A 17,829-nucleotide genomic window follows, 5' to 3' on the forward strand; every position below is an offset into this window, starting at 1 on the left:
ACCTGCATCACCGGACACAGCGGTGCTAGCGACTACGACGGTGGCATTCCAATGGCTAGCGACGATTGGTCATCGGTGGTTGAGCAGTGGAAGAGTTACACTCATATTGGGGCTCTATCAAAGAATTTGATTTCAGATTAATTATTCAAAAAATAATATTATTTTAATTGTTTAATATTAAATTTAATTTAATACTTATCATAATAGTATTTTATTAATTTAATATTAAAGTGATTAAGTTTAATCATAATTGAACTCTCTAAACTCTCCCCATATAAACAGAGCCTTAGGTAATTATTTACACACTTAAATTCAAGAGAAAGTTGTAGAGAGAAAATTCACTAAAGAGATTATTCTAGAAAATTTCTAGAGATATTTTTTCTAATTTACAACTTGACTCAAAAGTTTAGAGAAATTGCAAAATTACCCCACTGGTAATTTTTGTGAATTTTTTTATTCAAAACGAGCCTACACTCGGAAGACGTGAGCTTGAGGATAGCTGAGAAGACTACTCGGTCAAAGCGCTCATCCTAGACGAATCGAAAAGGTACAATTTTGATTAAGTGCTTATTACTTTAGATATCACAACCAAGATCTTGTTTTGGAAAAATTTTAAACTCTGGTTTTTCCCTAAATTTATTTTTCGATACGTTTTCCAAACTCGTTTTTCCAACAAGTAACACATTGGTGAGTCATGGCAATAAGATACGAGGATCAACTAGTAGTGAAAAAATTGGTGATAATCACGAGATAGGGGGAGTGGTGTGCTACTATTATCATGAGTCTGACTACACTAAGCTTTATTGTTAAATGCTTCAAAATAATGCTAAGAGAGTACAATCAACAAATGTTGTAGCAATGAGTATTAAAACCATTTCATCTAAAATACTCACTCATCATATCACTTCTATCGTCGAGTCAGGTAACTCCACTAAGTGCCTCTTTTCCTTATCCTTCAACTATGTCATTGACTCTAGTGCTATAGCTAGCAAGTAATCCACTCTCTTTTCAACCTTTAAGGCCCAAACACATACTTCTAAAGTTGTTTTAGTTGATGGGTCCACCTATTGTATTCTTGGATTTGGCACCGCTAATCCTACACCACCTATTTCCCTAAATTATATGTTATGTGTCGCATGTAAAATGATATGCAATTTGTGCAAGTATACACGTCGAATCAAGTAATAAAGTGATGAGTGAGTATTGTTCCCATGAGGATTGGATTGAGGCACAAAAGTGGTCAAATTATTATAATAAAATACGATTAATGCTATGGTAAAGCCATGGTAAGTATGTAGTGGCAATTAAAAGGAATAATGATGTACGCAATATGTGGAATTAATGAATACTTGGAAATGCTTTGGCAATGAAAAATTAAAAAATGCAATGGAAATTACTAAAATGACTATATGAATAATACGTAACTGAACAAATGAACAACTAAGGATGCGATGGCAAAGATACTACGGTAAGGATAAGGGATATACGATATTGATATGGAAGTTGGAATTACTAAAAATCTACCCTTACTGTCAAAAATGCCTCGCCAAAATCGTAATTAATCTACTGTTCAGAAGAGTTTTAAAGAGGTCTGCTTCTTTCGAGAGCAAAAAGCTCAAGTTACCTTGCCTGTGTTTATAGGCTTTTAATACGGTACCCTGCACTGTTTCCTTTTGTATGAACGTTGCTCTATGTCTAGAGTCTACTACAAGCATCTGTCGAGTACTTGCTCATATCATTCAATTTGGTCCAACTACTCCAACCTTTTCAAAATAAGATTTAGCTTATGGGCATGCCTAACAGTCATCTATGTTTAGGGATTGGACGTATACAATTTAGAAATAAAACAATTGAATGAAACAGTAAATTGATTCGGATCTATGCTTCAACCATTAAAGAAAATAAAAGTTTCATCATGTAATCCCAACCCTATGAGATTTAGCTCATGGGTTGGCACATAAAATTCAAAACTAAAATAACATCCAACACATTTTCATCATTCAATTCATGGAAGAACAAAGCAAGAAATACGGAATACTTCGAGAAGACAACTTTCACGTGTCTAGTTCACACTCCAGCAGCATAGTGTCACGCGATGGCTTAGAGGGACTGCTTTCGTCTTCCTCTTTCCGTCTCTACTCAACCGCTACCCTCTATTTTTGCCTAAGGGTCTCTTCCTTTTTGTCCATCTTTCTGGGTTTCCTCTTTTTGCTTTTTATAGGCTTTTTCCCTAGGGTAAATCCAACAACCCATGTTTATCTTTTCATCTTTTTAAATTCTTTTTTCAACAACCCAAGATTATCTTGTCCTATTTTTAAATTCTTTTTTCGAGGATAAAACCCAACATCCTAAGATTGTTTTCTCCACTTTTTTAGGTAGATTTTTCTGGTACGAGTACAGTTGGGCTAAAACTGGTATGCGTTGAGTGTTGACTCGGTATTCTTGGAATTGCCACGGCATCTATGTTGACAAACTGTCCAACCTTTTGCCCCGACAAACCTTCACTCCTTTATTTCTCGTTCCTCAACCTGCACCTGCCAAACCACCAAACACAGCCCTACCAGATGCAATTAAAAGTAACATATAGTAACATTTAAGCACATTCTAATCTTCTTAATGTAATGCAATGAAATTTATGAATGGAATGTCCTAAAATGAAACTAAATTTACTTAATTATAAGTAATTAGTTAGGTTTAAAGGCATGAAATATAACTCTTTTCAAGAGTTATCACACCCCCAAACTTAAGTTATTGCTTATCCTCAAGCAAAATATGCATGAATGCATTAATTTAAGAATTGACATAGCAATATAATCACCTTCGCATTATGAGACCCTTAAGAGATCATTTTGTACTTAAGTTCTTAACAATCTTCCATGTCTAAAAATTTTATCAAGTTTCATAAGTTTATTTAGCAAAGGCAATGTAGAAAATATTGCCTTAAAGGAAAGAAAAATCTTAAGTATTCATGCAATTTTCAGTATAGCAAGTACCTCCTAATTTACTTAGTTCATATTTTAACTAAATCAGTTTTCCTTGTTCTTTTTTCGCTCTAGTCTTATACATACTCAAATACATATATATCTATTTATTATGCCTATTTTTTTCACTAGGGGATTCAACTTGTCACATGATTTTTTGACTTGACAATTACAATAGAGCATACACTAAATTGTTAAATACTCAATCATGTCACGATTTGAATACTCAATTGTGAATCTAAGGCTTTTGACTAAAAAGATAGATGGAGCAAACAATTACATTCTTAGGTACTCAGCTCGTTACTATAGTGAAGTGCCCCTAATTTTCTTTTTTACACACACTTACTCAAACTCACCTTTCTAGTCAATAGCACGATGGAGCAAACAAAGTAGTGCTGACTTACTCAGTAATTCTAAGCATTGGAGTATTTGATGGCTTTTTTTTTTATTTTTAAAGAATTTTCTTAGACATTGCCACTTTATTCATTATTGAGATTTTACCATGTTACCAAATATAGCTTCAAGAGTCTCTAAGTTTATCAAAAGAAACTTACTATGGATAAATTGTAATTGGAATTAGGACATCCTAATTCTAGGGATCCATTTACAAGCAAACTATCCTAAGCTAATGTCACTTAATCCACTGTCATAACTTTCTAAATTTATAGAAGAATTAAGATCCTCATCAAACATCACAGAAAAAAATACACTCATTACAATCTAAACAATTCTTGGCAGTCATACGTGCTTTGGCAAAATGAATGGCAAATGAACAAAAATATTAAAACATGAATCCTCAACTAAATATCTAATGTAGTCTAGATGCACAATACACCCCAAAACCTAATGGACGCATTGTCCTCAATGTATGTACAGATATGAATCATGAATGCAAGAACATATATATGTATATAATGAGATGTAATAAAGGGAGAAAAACTTCTCGAGCTTGGAACTGAATGGTGGTACTTTAATTGGGGCAAGTGGTATTTCGTGCACTCATCTTATAACGCATCAGCCTTTTAAGTAAATTGAGTGGTACATCTTCATTTTCATTACCAAATCTGGCTAGTTCATCAATAATCCGATCGATATCCTGTTCAGTCATTGGTTTAGTAGAAGGAGATGGAACAGCCGCAGTGTTGTCCACTGGTGGTGCAACGAAGGGATTTGCTTCCTCTCTGTCCTCACGGTCAGTCTCAATACTGACAGACTCTGTTTTCTCTAGTTATTCTTTAGGTGCTTTGGGTGCATTCTCTTCATTAGCAAGATTCGTCTCAACAGGCTCTACGTCACCAACCTCTTCCCCTTCTGCAATTTTGTAACACCCTTAACCCGTACCTATCGTCGGATTAGGGTTACAAAGCATTATAATACAATCGAAATATTTAAACTTAATTTCATTCAATAACATAAACATATCATAAAACATACACATACATATCATCTCCAAATCGAGCCATCGAGTCCCTAAAAATACCTTAGAAATGATTCGGGACCAAATTGGAATCATTTGGAAAGTCTAAGAAAAAGTCACAAAAATTTAGAAACAGGGATCAAACGGTCGTGTCTCACACGGTTGAGACACACGCTCATGTCTTAAACCTTGTAACCTTCAAACTAGGGACACACAACAGTGTCTCAACCCGTGTCCTCACCGATGTAACTCTTTAAGTAGGTTCACACGGCCATGTCACACGCCCGTGTGCCAGGCCATGTAACTCTCTGAGTAGGGTCTCACGGCCATGTTGCAAGTCCGTGTGCCAGGCTGTGCAACTCTCTGAGTTGCCCCACACACTCATGTGTCAGGTCGTTTGCTAGGCCTTGTAACTCACTGATTTACATACAAAGGAACTCTCAGATGATATACGGTCGTGTCGCCAGGCCGTGTGCCCCATACGGCTGAGTCACGCGCCCGTGTCTTAGGCTGTGTGGACCCAATTTTGCCTAAAATCAAGCCATTCCCAATACCATTTCATGCATGAACATTTAGGTCTTTTGTGCATATTTTCAAGGCACCAAAACCCTATCAAAACATACATATAATACAATTTCAAAATTCCTAATTCAACTAACCAATATGCCATCCAAAAGCACCTTAAATGCAATCATCAACACTTACCTAAACATGTCAATCTTACCAAATTTCAAACATCAAATTCTAGTTTAATACTTTCTAAAACATTCCATAACTTGACATAATCATACCAACTAAAAACATACCATATGAGCCAGTCAAAACATGCATCATAAGATAACCAAAATAACACAATCTAGCAAGGCATCAAATTGAACCAACAAAGTTAACTTATACTTGCCAATTCACCAACTAATCATTCAACAAAATGTCATTACAATTCAACCTATACATGCCATTATAACCTTGGCCAAAACATTCAAAAACTAATGATATTTATGCTGGATAGTGCGATAGATCTCCGACAAGCTTCCAAACCGATCGAGCTTCCGATAATTTATAAAACATAGGAAAGAAACAACGTAAGCAATTAATGCTTAGTAAGTTCGTATAGATCAAAACATAACTTACCATTTCAATTTGCATAATTTAAAGCATAAGTACATTAAAGTCCAAACCATAAGCTTGTTATAAGTCTGTTATATATCACCATCAATACACAAGTTATCACATTTATGCACAACTCATTTGAACTAACCATATGATAAGTCATTTTCATATGAAATACATCATTTGATTCATACATCCTTTCCATAAACTTATACATAATTCCATTTGAAAACTTACCATTTCCATCCCTTTTCTTACCCGTTCAACCATCTAAAATTTCATCGGATACTTAGGAAAGCTCGCACGAAGTGTGCCTTTACATAACCGTTCCTTTCCTTTAAATCATTACTCACACGAGTTGCGAAATGGGCCTGCTCACACGAGTTTTGGGTTAGAATGTAAGCTACATGATTCTATTCACATGTGCTATGAGGTATCCGCAACAAATACAGGACCTCAGCCGTCGGTAGGACATTCAAGACCAGCACCCGAAACATGAAATCCCTACTGACATATCATTTGTATCCTACGAATTCCTAAGGTTCAACCGGGACTTGATAACTGTCATAGAATTAATTTATTTATACCTCGGTCAATTAACATTATAAATAACATAATAACATACGGTTTGCAATAGCATCAATATGATAACCATTTATACGAACTTACCTCGACAACTAGGGACGTGAAGGTAAATCGACCTAATCCGTAGCTTTTGTTTTTCCTCGATCTAGGTCCGTACGTGGTTTATATTGATCTAAATAGATAATTATATTCAATTAAGTACTTCAATTAACCTTAAACATTCAATTAAATCCACATTTCATATTTATGCAAAATTACCATTTGCCTCTAACATTTTAACTTTTTTCACAATTTAGTCATTAAGCTTATAACTTAAAATCTAACCATTTTAATCTAAATCCATGTTAATCGAACATGAAAGGGACCTTGAAATAACCCATGTTTATCATCATTTCACATTAAAACGCTAGAATTCATACCTTTAATAATTTAGTCCTTAATTTCCAAAATTCATCAAAAATCACTTTGTAAAACTTGTTTATTTATCAAAAATGATTCATAATCCAAAATTTAACATCAAGAATCATTCAAGAAAATTCATGGCATAACCTTCAACCTATAACAGTTTTACAAATTAACCTCCGAGCCAGCTAGATTAAGCTAAAACGATCTCAAAAACATAAAAATCATTAAAAATGGGGTTAAAAATCATACCATGCAAACAAGAAATATTGGTCGAATGCCCTAGCTAGCTTCAATAGTGTTTTCTCCTTCAATTTCTTGGTGGTGGGTGAAAAATGAGAAAGATGAAGTGAATCTTTTTCATTTAGTTTAATTTTTATTTATCTAATTACCATTTTAACATTTAAAAACTTTAATAATTTCATCAAAATCATACCATAAGCATCCACTAACCATATAAATGGTTTAATTACCATTTAAGTCTATTTGGTTTCATTTTCATAATCTTTTAGCCCTTTTAGCCCTTTTAGCTAATAGAACTCAACTTTTACCCTCTTTACGATTTAATCCTTTTTGTTTAATTAACCATGCAAACATAAAAATTTCCTAATGTAATTTTTATATGACCTTAATTTAATCCCATAGACTTTAAAATAGAAATAAAATAAAATTTTAATCATCAGATTTGTGGTTCCGAAACCACCGTTTCAATTTCACTAAAAAGGGGCTGTTACAAGTTTATTAAACAAAAGAAATGAAATAACTAAGAAATTTAAATCGAGAAAATGAAATAAAAATAAAAAGAATTTTCAAGATGTTGAAGTTAAACATCTCGAAGATCAATGGACTGTTTGTCTCGCTCTACATGAGCACCCCAATAGTATTTCAAGCGTTATCCATTAACTTTAAATGTGTCCCCCGTTTTCATGTCCTTGCCATCAATAGCTCCATGTATATATACATGAGCTACCAAGCATTTTTCATCAAAATTGAAACATCTATTTTGCTCCAACAAAGTGCACAAGGGTCTCTGCTCAAATGAATCTTCATCACTATCAGAATTGCTATGGCAAAATCTCGTGAACTCTTTGACTGCTATTTTATAAATCCAATGGCGTGACATTCTTCATTTTCATCTGCACATTTCAAAGCATCAAAAACATTTTCAAAGCATCAAAAATATTAAAAGTAACCTGTTGATCATTTGCCCTCATGGTCAGTTCACATTTCTGCACGTCAATTAGAGTTCTTCCTGTAGCAGAAAAAGGTATTCCAAGAATACTTGACACATTTTGATCAGCTTCAATTTCTAAAATAAGAAAATTAGCAAGAAATATAAATTTATCTACTCTTACCAGCATGTAACACCCCGAACCCGAGACCGTCACCGGAGTCGAACACGAGGTGTTAACAGACTTTTAAAAATTTTCCAGACACTGCCAATCTGCATAATAGTCGCTTTAAAAATCATATCTTGAGTTTCACAACTCAAAAATCAGTTTCGTGATTTTTCCCTGAAACTAGACTCATATGCCCATCTACATATTTTTTTCTAGAATTTTTGGTTGGGCCAATTAGTACATTTTATTAGTCAAAGTCTCCCATGTTACAGGGATCGACTACCCTGACCTTTGCGCATTACGACTTGGATATCTCCTTGTACAGGGCTCCAATACTGATGCCGTTTGTTTCTATAGAAACTAGACTCAGAGAGGAATCTATACACATATGGTATGACTCCTAACTATCTCTGGTTAATTTATGGTAAATTTTCAAAGTCGAAACAGGAGATCCAGAAACCGTTCTGGCCCTGTTTCACGAGAACTTTAATATCTCTTAATATACTGTTCATATGATTGTTTCGTTACTTTCATATGAAAATAGATTCATCAAGGTTCGATTACATAATTTATTCACTATTTAATTCCATTCCTACAAATTTTTGTGATTTTTCAAATTCACACCACTGCTGCTGTCAGCATCTGTTTTCAAGGTAAACTTTACCTATTTCGTGGTTACCATGGACCAACTAGGGTTTTGTCATACATAGGTCCACATATGATCATATTTAGCCATTCCAATGGCTGATCATTTGCCCAACACTTCCATTCCAAACCATAGTCACATCATGAAACCATATATACATACATAAACACAAATGGTCTAATGCCATACTCCACTTCTACAAGCCATTTTCACATGGCTGTACACACATACATCACAAAAAGTGCTTAAAACAACAAGGGGTGGTCCTATACATGCCATATCCAGAGTTCAACTAAAAGAGTACCAAAAGAGCTTTGATAGTGTGGATGACTTCGACTTCGATGATCCCGAATCCGATAGCTAACGAACAAAATCTATAAAACAGAGAGCCAAAGCAACGGGGTAAGCATTTTAAAGCTTAGTAAGTTTCAAGTAATGAAATCGGCTTTGACTAAAGTATTACATTCACATAGCTAAATGAATCACTTTATTAATACACATTCTCATAATCATGCTTACTTCACAATTCGTCAACAAATATACACACACAAGGTATCAACCCATATAAAAGCCCAAAAGTTCGTTAGTCGATTGAACGAATACTACTTAAAACGAATCGACTTTTCCGAATCACATGCAAACATACCTTATCGTTTGGGTTTGTTGAGCGTATTAATTGAATTTGTTACAGCACAAAACGCTCACATTCATACCCAAGTTTCTTCAGAATTTAGCCGGATATTACCACAAGCACAATTGCCTTCGGGTCTTAACCCGGGCATAGCAACTCGCACGAATGCCTTCGGGTCTTAGCCCGGATATATCAACTTGCACAATTGCCTGCGGGTCTTAGCCCGGATATATCAACTCGCACAAATGCCTTCGGGTCTTAGCCCGGATATATCAACTTGCACAATTGCCTTCGGGACTTAGCCCGGATATATCAACTCGCACAAATGCCTTCGGGTCTTAGCCCGGATATATCAACTTGCACAATTGCCTTCGGGACTTAGCCCGGATAAAATTCAAATGCTCATGCACATATATATCAACAATCATGACACATCCATATTTCACTTTCGTTACTAAGGCTCAAACACAAAGCATTTATTAAACCTTTCCAATTTCGGCTCAATAGCCACACACAAAGAGCATGATTTCAATTGGCTTTATAACATAGTCTCTATGCACATTTGACTATCCATCATAGGATGACTAATCATTTCAATATAATTCAAGTAGGGTCATTACTCGAAGACTTACCTCGGATGTTGTCGAACGACTTCAATGGCTATTCAATTACTTTTTCCTTCCCTTTATCGGATTTAGTTCCCCTTTGCTCTTGAGCTTAAGTTCAACAAATTTTAAAATAGTCATTAATCGACTATTCAAGTATTACTTTCAGAATAATATATAAATTGATTCGACTTTCACACACATAGATTATAGTAAGCTTTATAAAATCAATAAATAATTCATTAGCAAATTTTCATTAATGTTTACAACAAAATCACATATTCACTACGAGCTGTTTTCCCTGAGCAGCAGTCACTAAATTATTTATAACTGGAGCTACAAAACTCCAAATCACTTGCCGTTAATTTTCCCTGAATATAGACTCGTATATCTTCCATCCATAAAATTTTCAGAATTTTAGGCTTGGCCAATCAATACCAGATTTTTCTTAAAGTTTCCCCTGTTTCACTGTTTGACTAATCTGACCACTCTTCACTACGAATCAAATTTCTCATTTTACAGAATTCCAAATGTGTTGTATTTGATTTCATTTGAAACTAGACTCATTAAGGAGTTTAAGCATATAAATTTTATCTTATAATCATTTTTGTACAATTTATAATGATTTCCTAAAAACAGAACAGGGAATCTAGTAGTCATTTTGACTCAGCCCCACAATACTTCAAATATCTCAAGATCGGCAACTCTTTAGTTCTTATAGTTTCTTTTGTAAGAAAATAGACTCTTCAAGCTTTAATGACATAATTTACTCAGCTTCTAATTCAACTCCTACAAATTATGGCGATTTTCCAAAATCACCTTACTGCTGCTGTCCCCAAGCAGATTATTACCAAATCAAATACTAACATTTGCATTTCACCTTAATAGCTAGCTTAGCAAACCTTAATTTAACATATAATTCACACATATCACATTCCAAGCATTCACTCTATTCTATCACTTAAGGTACAAACATTACTCAATAACTTCCTAATTCAAGTACACATTCGGCCTTGGTACATATGATTATTTGTATAGCTCAAACACTCATCTATCTTTATCATGAAACAACAAAATTTACCATTGTCAAATACCATAGCCGAATGTCATTAAACCTAAACCACCATAAAAATTTTACTTATCACCTCATACCTTATTATCAAATTGAACTAATTATGCTTATAAAAATAATATCAAAACCGAAACCTTTTGATAATTAAGCCTCTAATTATTTATTACAATTACCCAAACAAAATTTTCTCACATTTAACACTTATATACCAATCAATTGTTGAAGACAAACAAAATCTCATTTCCTCCCTTGACAACCACAACCGAAAGCTCAAACCAACATCTAAAATTCCAAGTTTTCAAATGGGCTAATATGGAACTAGCTAATTGACTTAAACTAAACTTAAAATTTCAAAAACTAACAAAATTTTTACTAACCTTCTCAAGCTTCAAGTGACCGAATGTTTCCCTCCTATCTTCCTCTTTACAATCGGCCAAGAAGAACCAAGGATACAAGCTTTGTTTTCATTACCTTTCTTTTTTCTTTTATTCTTTCTTTTATTCATTATAACTCCAATAACCCAATTTCTTATTATAATATCAAATTCAACAAATATATTGCCCATCATCAATCCATCTTGGCCAGTCACTATAAGGGAATTGGGCAATTTGACATGCAAGTCCACCCTTGTGTTGACATGCACTAATAAGCCCTTTAAAATTAGCCTATCATATTTCACCATGTCTCATGTTGATCCCTATTTAATAATTCCTCATGCAATTGGCAAAATTAGGGAATGAAACTTCCACATATGCATGTACACACACATAATAAACATAGAACATAGCAATTAATTATTTTTATAACTCGGTTTTGTGGTCCCGAAACCACTTCCCGACTAGGGTCAATTTTGGGCTGTCACACAGCATGTCTTCAATTTTACTTTCCGGATGTGCGTAAGACCAATCAGCTAGTTGCAACATAATTGTTGTGGGTCTTGCCTTCTCAATTCCTAGCTTCTTGAAAATAGACAGAGGCATTAGATTTATAATTGCTCCTAAATCACATAATTCTTTACCAACATAATGATTTCCAATGAAATATGGGATGGTGAAACTCCATGGGTCCTTCAACTTTGGAGGCAACTTATTCATCAACATTGTTGTGCACCCTTCAGTGAGAACAACAGTCTCAAATTCTCTCAATCTGGGCTTCTTTGATAATATGTCTTTCATATATTTCACGTAATTGGGCATTTGCTCCAAAGCTTCTACTAGCGGTATGTTGATATGGAGTTGCTTCAAGACCTCTAAAAATATTTTGAACTGAACATTATGCTTAGAATTATGAAATCGCTAAGGAAAAGGTAGAGGTGGTCGTCCTTCAGGTTGCTGATATTGCTTTGCTGTGGCATTTTCGTTGGCAACATGATCTGATTTTGCCACAACATTTCTCTATGTACCCTTTTCAGGTGTTGTCTATCGTTCAGTAGGTTTTGAGATCTTTTCCTAATTGCGGCTGATTTTGTCTTCCTCTATCGTTGCATCTTGAACAACTTCATCCAACTGAGTCCCACTTCTAAGAGTGATGGCATTGCACTGCTCCTTCCCTTGGGTTCTTGAATTTTCAGTATCACTTGGCAATGCTCCTTGTGGCCTTGCATTTAGAGCGTTTGTTATTTGCCCTACTTGATTTTCAAGAGCTCTGAGAGACACAGCCTAACTCTGAATCACAACATCATTTTTGGCCATATACTCATTCAACAAAGATTCAATAGAATTAGAAGATGATACTTGACCTTGTTAAGCATTTTGCCTCGACATAGGATGATTATAATCGAGTAGTGCATTGTGGATATTTTATCTTGCAACATTATGTGGATTCCCCACACTTTGATTATTCCAACTAAATTTCAGATGTTGCTTCCACTCTAGATTGTAGGTGTTGGAATAGGGGTTATTATCCTAGCTAAAACTACCAATGTAGTATATAGATGCTGGATTTGATGGGCATTCATCAAAAACATGGTCTTCACCACAATAAACGCATGATAGTTCGACTGATTCCATCTCCTAAACTGTAGTTGGTCTCTTCATTGTTTTGATCATATTAGTTACAGATGCTACTTGAGTAGTCAATAAAATGATTGTATCAAGTTCCTTGGTGCCAATCGCTCTTCTACCAGTTCAAACTCGAGTGGTAGGATACTAATAATCATTGTTGACAATCTTTTCCAAAATCTCATATGTTTTATTATAAGACTTATCCAATAGAGTACCATTGGTAGAAGCGTCAACTACCATCCTTGTATGCACATTCAGCCCATTATAGAATATCTCCATCTGAGTCTAGTGTTGAAATCCATGCATCGAGCATTTTTGAATTAAGTCTTTAAATCACTCTCAAGCTTCATATAGCGTTTCATCATCCAATTGCCAAAAAGATGTGATGTCATTTCTAAGTTTGGCATTCATATTCGGAGGATTATACTTTAACAAAAATCTCTGGCAAATATCATTCCATGATGCCACTGTTCCCAACGGTAAAGCATTCAACCATGCTCTTACATGATCTCTTAAAGAATATGAAAACAATTTAAGTCGCAGAGCATCTTCAGGAACACCCTGTTGTCTAAACAAGTCACAAACCTCTAGAAAAATGGTAAATGCAGTCTCGAATCTTTAGTAGGTAATCCATTAAACTGTCCTACTATTTGCAACATCTGAAACATTATCAGTTTTAGCTCAAACTACTGAGACTGTATTTATGGTCTGACTATCCCTGGATTCAGATCATCCAAAATTGGAACAACATGCTTTCCAATTGGTCTATCTCGATCATCTATCACCCTAAAAACAGGAGGATTAGCGTCCTGACCATTCAAATTATCATTGAGACCAGGATTATTCTCGTTCCTAGCCATTTTTCGCAATTCATTCTGCTTTCTTCGTAAAGTTCTCTCGAGCTTTGTGTCAAAAGGATACTCTTCGCTAGCAGGAATGCCTCTTCTCATGCACTGATGGCAAACCTGTAAAAATTAAATTAAACTAAGTTAGATAAAACTGATGGAATTAAGTAAAATAACAAAACCAAATTTCACCAAATTCTCGATCCCCAGAAACAACGCCAAAAATGTGTCGCATGTGAAATGATATCCGATTTGTGCAAGTATACATGTCGAATTAAGTAATAAAGTGATGAGTGAGTATCGTTCCCACATGGATCAGATTGAGGCAAAAAAATGGTCAAGTTATTATAATAAAATGAGATTAATGTTATGGTAAAGCTATGGTACGTATACGGTGGCAATTAAAAGGAATAATGATGTATGCAATATGTGGAATTAATGAATACTTGGAAATGCTATGGCAATGCAAGAGTAAAAAATGTAATGGAAATTAAAAAAATGATTATATGAATAATATATAATTGAACAAATTAACAACTAAGGATGTGATGGCAAAGATACTACGGCAAGGGATAAGGGATATACGATGTTGATATGGAAGGTTGAAATTTCTAAGAATCTACCTTTACTGTCAGAAATGCCTTGGAAAAATCGTAATCACTCTACTGCTCAGAAAAGTTCTAAAGTGGTCTGCTTCTTTCGAAAGCAAAAACCTCAAGTTGCTTTGTCTATGTCTATAGGCCTTTAATATGGTGCCCTGCACTGTTTCCTTCTATATGAACACCGCTCTATGTCTAGAGTCTACTACAATTATCTATCGAGTACTTACTCATATCATTCAATTCGGTCTAATTACTCTAACCTTTTCAGAACTAAGGCATGCCGAACAATCATCTATGTCTAGGGATTGCACGCATACAATTTAGAAATAAAAACAATTGAATGAAATAGTAAATTGATTTTGATATATGCTTCAACCATTAAAGAAAATAAAAGTTTTATCATGTAATCCCAACCCTATGAGATTTAGTTCATGGGTTGTCACATAAAATTCAAAACCAAAATAACATCCAACACTATTTTCATTATTCAATTCATGGAAGAACAAAGTAAGAAATATGGAAGACTTTAAGAAGACAGCTTTCACGTGTCCAATTCATACTCTAGTAGCACATTGTCCTGTAATGGCTTAGAAGGACTGCTTTCGTCTTCCTCTTTCCGTCTCTACTCAGCCGCTACCCTCTATTTTTGCTTAAGGATCTTTTCCTTTTTATTTGTCTTTTTAAGTTTCCTCCTTTTGCTTTTTATATGCTTTTTCCTTAGGGTAAATCCAATAACCCGTGTTTATCTTCTCCTCTTTTTAAATTCTTTTTTCAACAACTCAAGATTATCTTCTCCTCTTTTTAAATTCCTTTTTCTAGGATAAAACCCAACATCCCAAGATTATCTTCTCCTCTTTTTTAGGCAGATTTTTTTGGTACGAGTAAGTTGGGCTGAAACTTGCATTCGTTGAATGTTGACTCGGTCTTCGTGGAATTGCCACAACATCCATGTTGACAAACTGTCCAACTTTTTTCCCTGACAAACCTTCACTCCTTTATTTCTTGTTTCTCAACCTGCACCTGCCAAACCACCAAATACAACCCTACTAGATGCAATTAAAAGTAACATATAATAACATTTAAGCACAATCCAATCTTCTTAATGTAATGCAATGAAAATTACGAATGGAATGTCCTAAAATGAAACTAAATTTACTGAAGTACAGACAATTAGTTAGGTCTAAAGACATGAAATTAACTCTTTTCAAGAGTTATCATTATGCATACCTAATTTTTCTTTTAACTTATTATTTATTAGTAAGCTTACATGTGCTCTCAACTATTGTGTCTTATTCTTTCCTAATCGTCGTCACTTTTAGGATCTTATGATGAAGTAAATTATTGGTAGAAGCCGTGAGCTTGGAGGTCTTTATTTTCTTGATACACATATTCAGAGAGCTGTTGCTTGTTCTAGTATGGATTCTCCCTTTGAGGTATATTGCTAGTTGGGTCAACCTTCATTGTCATCCTAGACGAAGTTGTGTCCTCATTCTCAAAGTTTGTTATGATTGGGTTATGAGTCATTTCAATTTGCTCAAGATCACTATTTACCCTTTGTTCGTAGAACTAATGAAAGAGTCATTGTTTCCTTTTGAATTAGTCCATTCTGATGTTTCGGGTCTAAGTCCTATTACTTTAAAGTCTAGTTTTGTTATTTTGTTTCTTTTGTGGACGATTATTTATGCGTAACTTGGTTATATTTAATGAAAAATCATTCTGAGTTATTCTTTATTTCTGTGCCTTTTGTGCTAAAATAAAAACTCAATTTAATGTTTGTGTTCGTATTTTGCAAAGGGATATTTTCCAATACTTTCAACTTATATATGACTTAGAATGGTATTATTCATCAATCATCTTATGTTAGTACTCCTTTCTAAAATAGTGTAGTTGAAAGAAAAAACAAACACTTTCTTAAAGTAGACAAACACTTTCTTAAAGTAGCCAAAGCCCTTCTTTTTCAATTGAGCGTTCCTAAATGTTTTTAGGATGATTCCATCTTATCAGCCTCTTCTCTTATTAATCATATGCCACCTTCTGTACTTAAACGGTGACATTCCTTACTATATCCTCTTTCCTTCAAAATTTTTGTTTTCTATTGAGCCTAAAATATTTTGTAGCAGTTGCTTTGTTCGTGATGTTCATCCGTAAGTAACAAAATTAGACCCAAAGTCTCTTAAACGTGTGTCTCTTGGAAGATAAAAACATTCATTTACTCAAGATTCGTATTCATTTATCTTTTCCCATTTACCACTATTAATTCATTTATATTATATTTTGTAATTTTTATTATTATGTTTTGTCAAGTTAAAAAAAAAATTACCTTCTGTATTTTTTTTTCTAAATTTCTTGTCATTTTTCTTTTAGTTTGTAACAAAATTATACTCTGTAAATATGTAGTAAGAATAGTTTATAATATGAAAAATAATATGAATAACATTTAATAATTTTTATATAATATATTAGGAGTTTTAAAATTATTTATATGCTTAATGTAATATTAATATTTATTTGATAATTTATAAGTAATGTTATTGTGAGTATTTAAAATTGATATGAAACTTTAAATATTATTTTTAACTAATTACTTTCTGAAATATTAATATTAAAAGCTAACAGTTTAATGATAAAAATTAAAATATTAATAATTAAAATTTATGTCAATGTTTCTATTTAAATAGATATAAATTAAAATTTAAATAAATTATTATATTAATATAAATCATATCATTACAATATTTTTTAGATTGAAAAATATATTTCATGTAATTAATATTAAAAAATAAAATTAATTTTATTACTAAAATATTAATATTTGAAATAATAATATTACAAATCAATATTTTAATATTGTACTAATAATTTTATTATTTAAAATTCAATAATAATTTAGTATTTATGTCTATATTCTTATATGAATAGAAATCAAAAGAACAATCAAATGATAAGTTACATTTTTCTTTTATTCATTCAAACATAAAAAAATGGGCAAATTACACATAAAAGCCCTATTTTTTTTAAAATTTACCGAAATGGGCATGATATTTTATTATTTACCGGAATGGGCCATTTTCCCCGAAATCGCGTCCACGTCAGCGCGATGTCAGGGGATGTGTCAGCAAATCGCGTCCACGTCAGTGCGATTACTTACGTGGCAACAAATAGCGTCCACGTAAGCGCGATTTGCTGACGTGGAAGCAAATCGCGCTTACGTGGATGCGATTTATGCCGCACGTGAACAGTACCCACCGGTCAAAAAATTGACCGTTTATGTTTTTTAGCTTGGAAAGCTTTGAAAGGCCAAAACTTTTGGCTCGGTTGTCCGATTGAGACGATTTTTTTATTTCGGATAACTTTTCGAGATCTACGCGCTGACAAACTGCAGAAGGCGGTTTGCCGTAGTTTTCGTCGAAAAAGATCTTTTTTTACCTCTAAATTTTGATTTTTTCGGTTTAAAATTGAATTTTGAAACATTCAAATCATTATTTTCCTTATTTATTTGAAGTAAACACCGGATTTTTTTTACAGAATTGTTGTATTATTTTTTCTAATTTGACACGTGTATGGAATAGGTCCGATAAATCGTTAGAACG

At 33.7% G+C, this 17,829-nt stretch overlaps 1 protein-coding gene and 1 non-coding gene across 2 annotated transcripts; one reads left to right on the forward strand and one right to left on the reverse strand.

Moving 5' to 3' along the window:
• Positions 1-7,595: 7,595 nt before the first annotated feature.
• Positions 7,596-11,985, reverse strand: LOC107949467 (uncharacterized). Its single transcript, XM_016884121.1, has 3 exons — positions 11,673-11,985; positions 7,689-7,804; positions 7,596-7,631 (listed from the first exon to the last, which is right to left on the reverse strand). The coding sequence occupies exons 1-3, from the start codon at positions 11,983-11,985 to the stop codon at positions 7,596-7,598; spliced, it is 465 nt and encodes a 154-aa protein (XP_016739610.1).
• A 1,102-nt stretch (positions 11,986-13,087) lies between these two features.
• Positions 13,088-13,194, forward strand: LOC121214359 (small nucleolar RNA R71). Its single transcript, XR_005909942.1, has one exon. It is a non-coding gene; the product is annotated as a small nucleolar RNA R71 (small nucleolar RNA).
• The last annotated feature ends 4,635 nt before the right edge of the window (positions 13,195-17,829 follow it).

This window comes from Gossypium hirsutum, chromosome D01, assembly GCF_007990345.1.
Source record: "Gossypium hirsutum isolate 1008001.06 chromosome D01, Gossypium_hirsutum_v2.1, whole genome shotgun sequence".
NCBI lineage: Eukaryota > Viridiplantae > Streptophyta > Magnoliopsida > Malvales > Malvaceae > Gossypium > Gossypium hirsutum.

Bases quoted from the DNA above. Each gene is read 5' to 3' on its own strand.
- LOC107949467 (XM_016884121.1), bottom strand. From the start codon at position 11,985: ATGCCCAATTACGTGAAATATATGAAAGACATATTATCAAAGAAGCCC. The intron at 7,805-11,672 runs GTAAAATTGAAG...TTCTTATTTTAG, and splicing joins GTCTTACGCACATCCGGAAA to AAATTGAAGCTGATCAAAAT. The intron at 7,632-7,688 runs GTTACTTTTAAT...TGAAATGTGCAG, and splicing joins TGAGGGCAAATGATCAACAG to ATGAAAATGAAGAATGTCAC.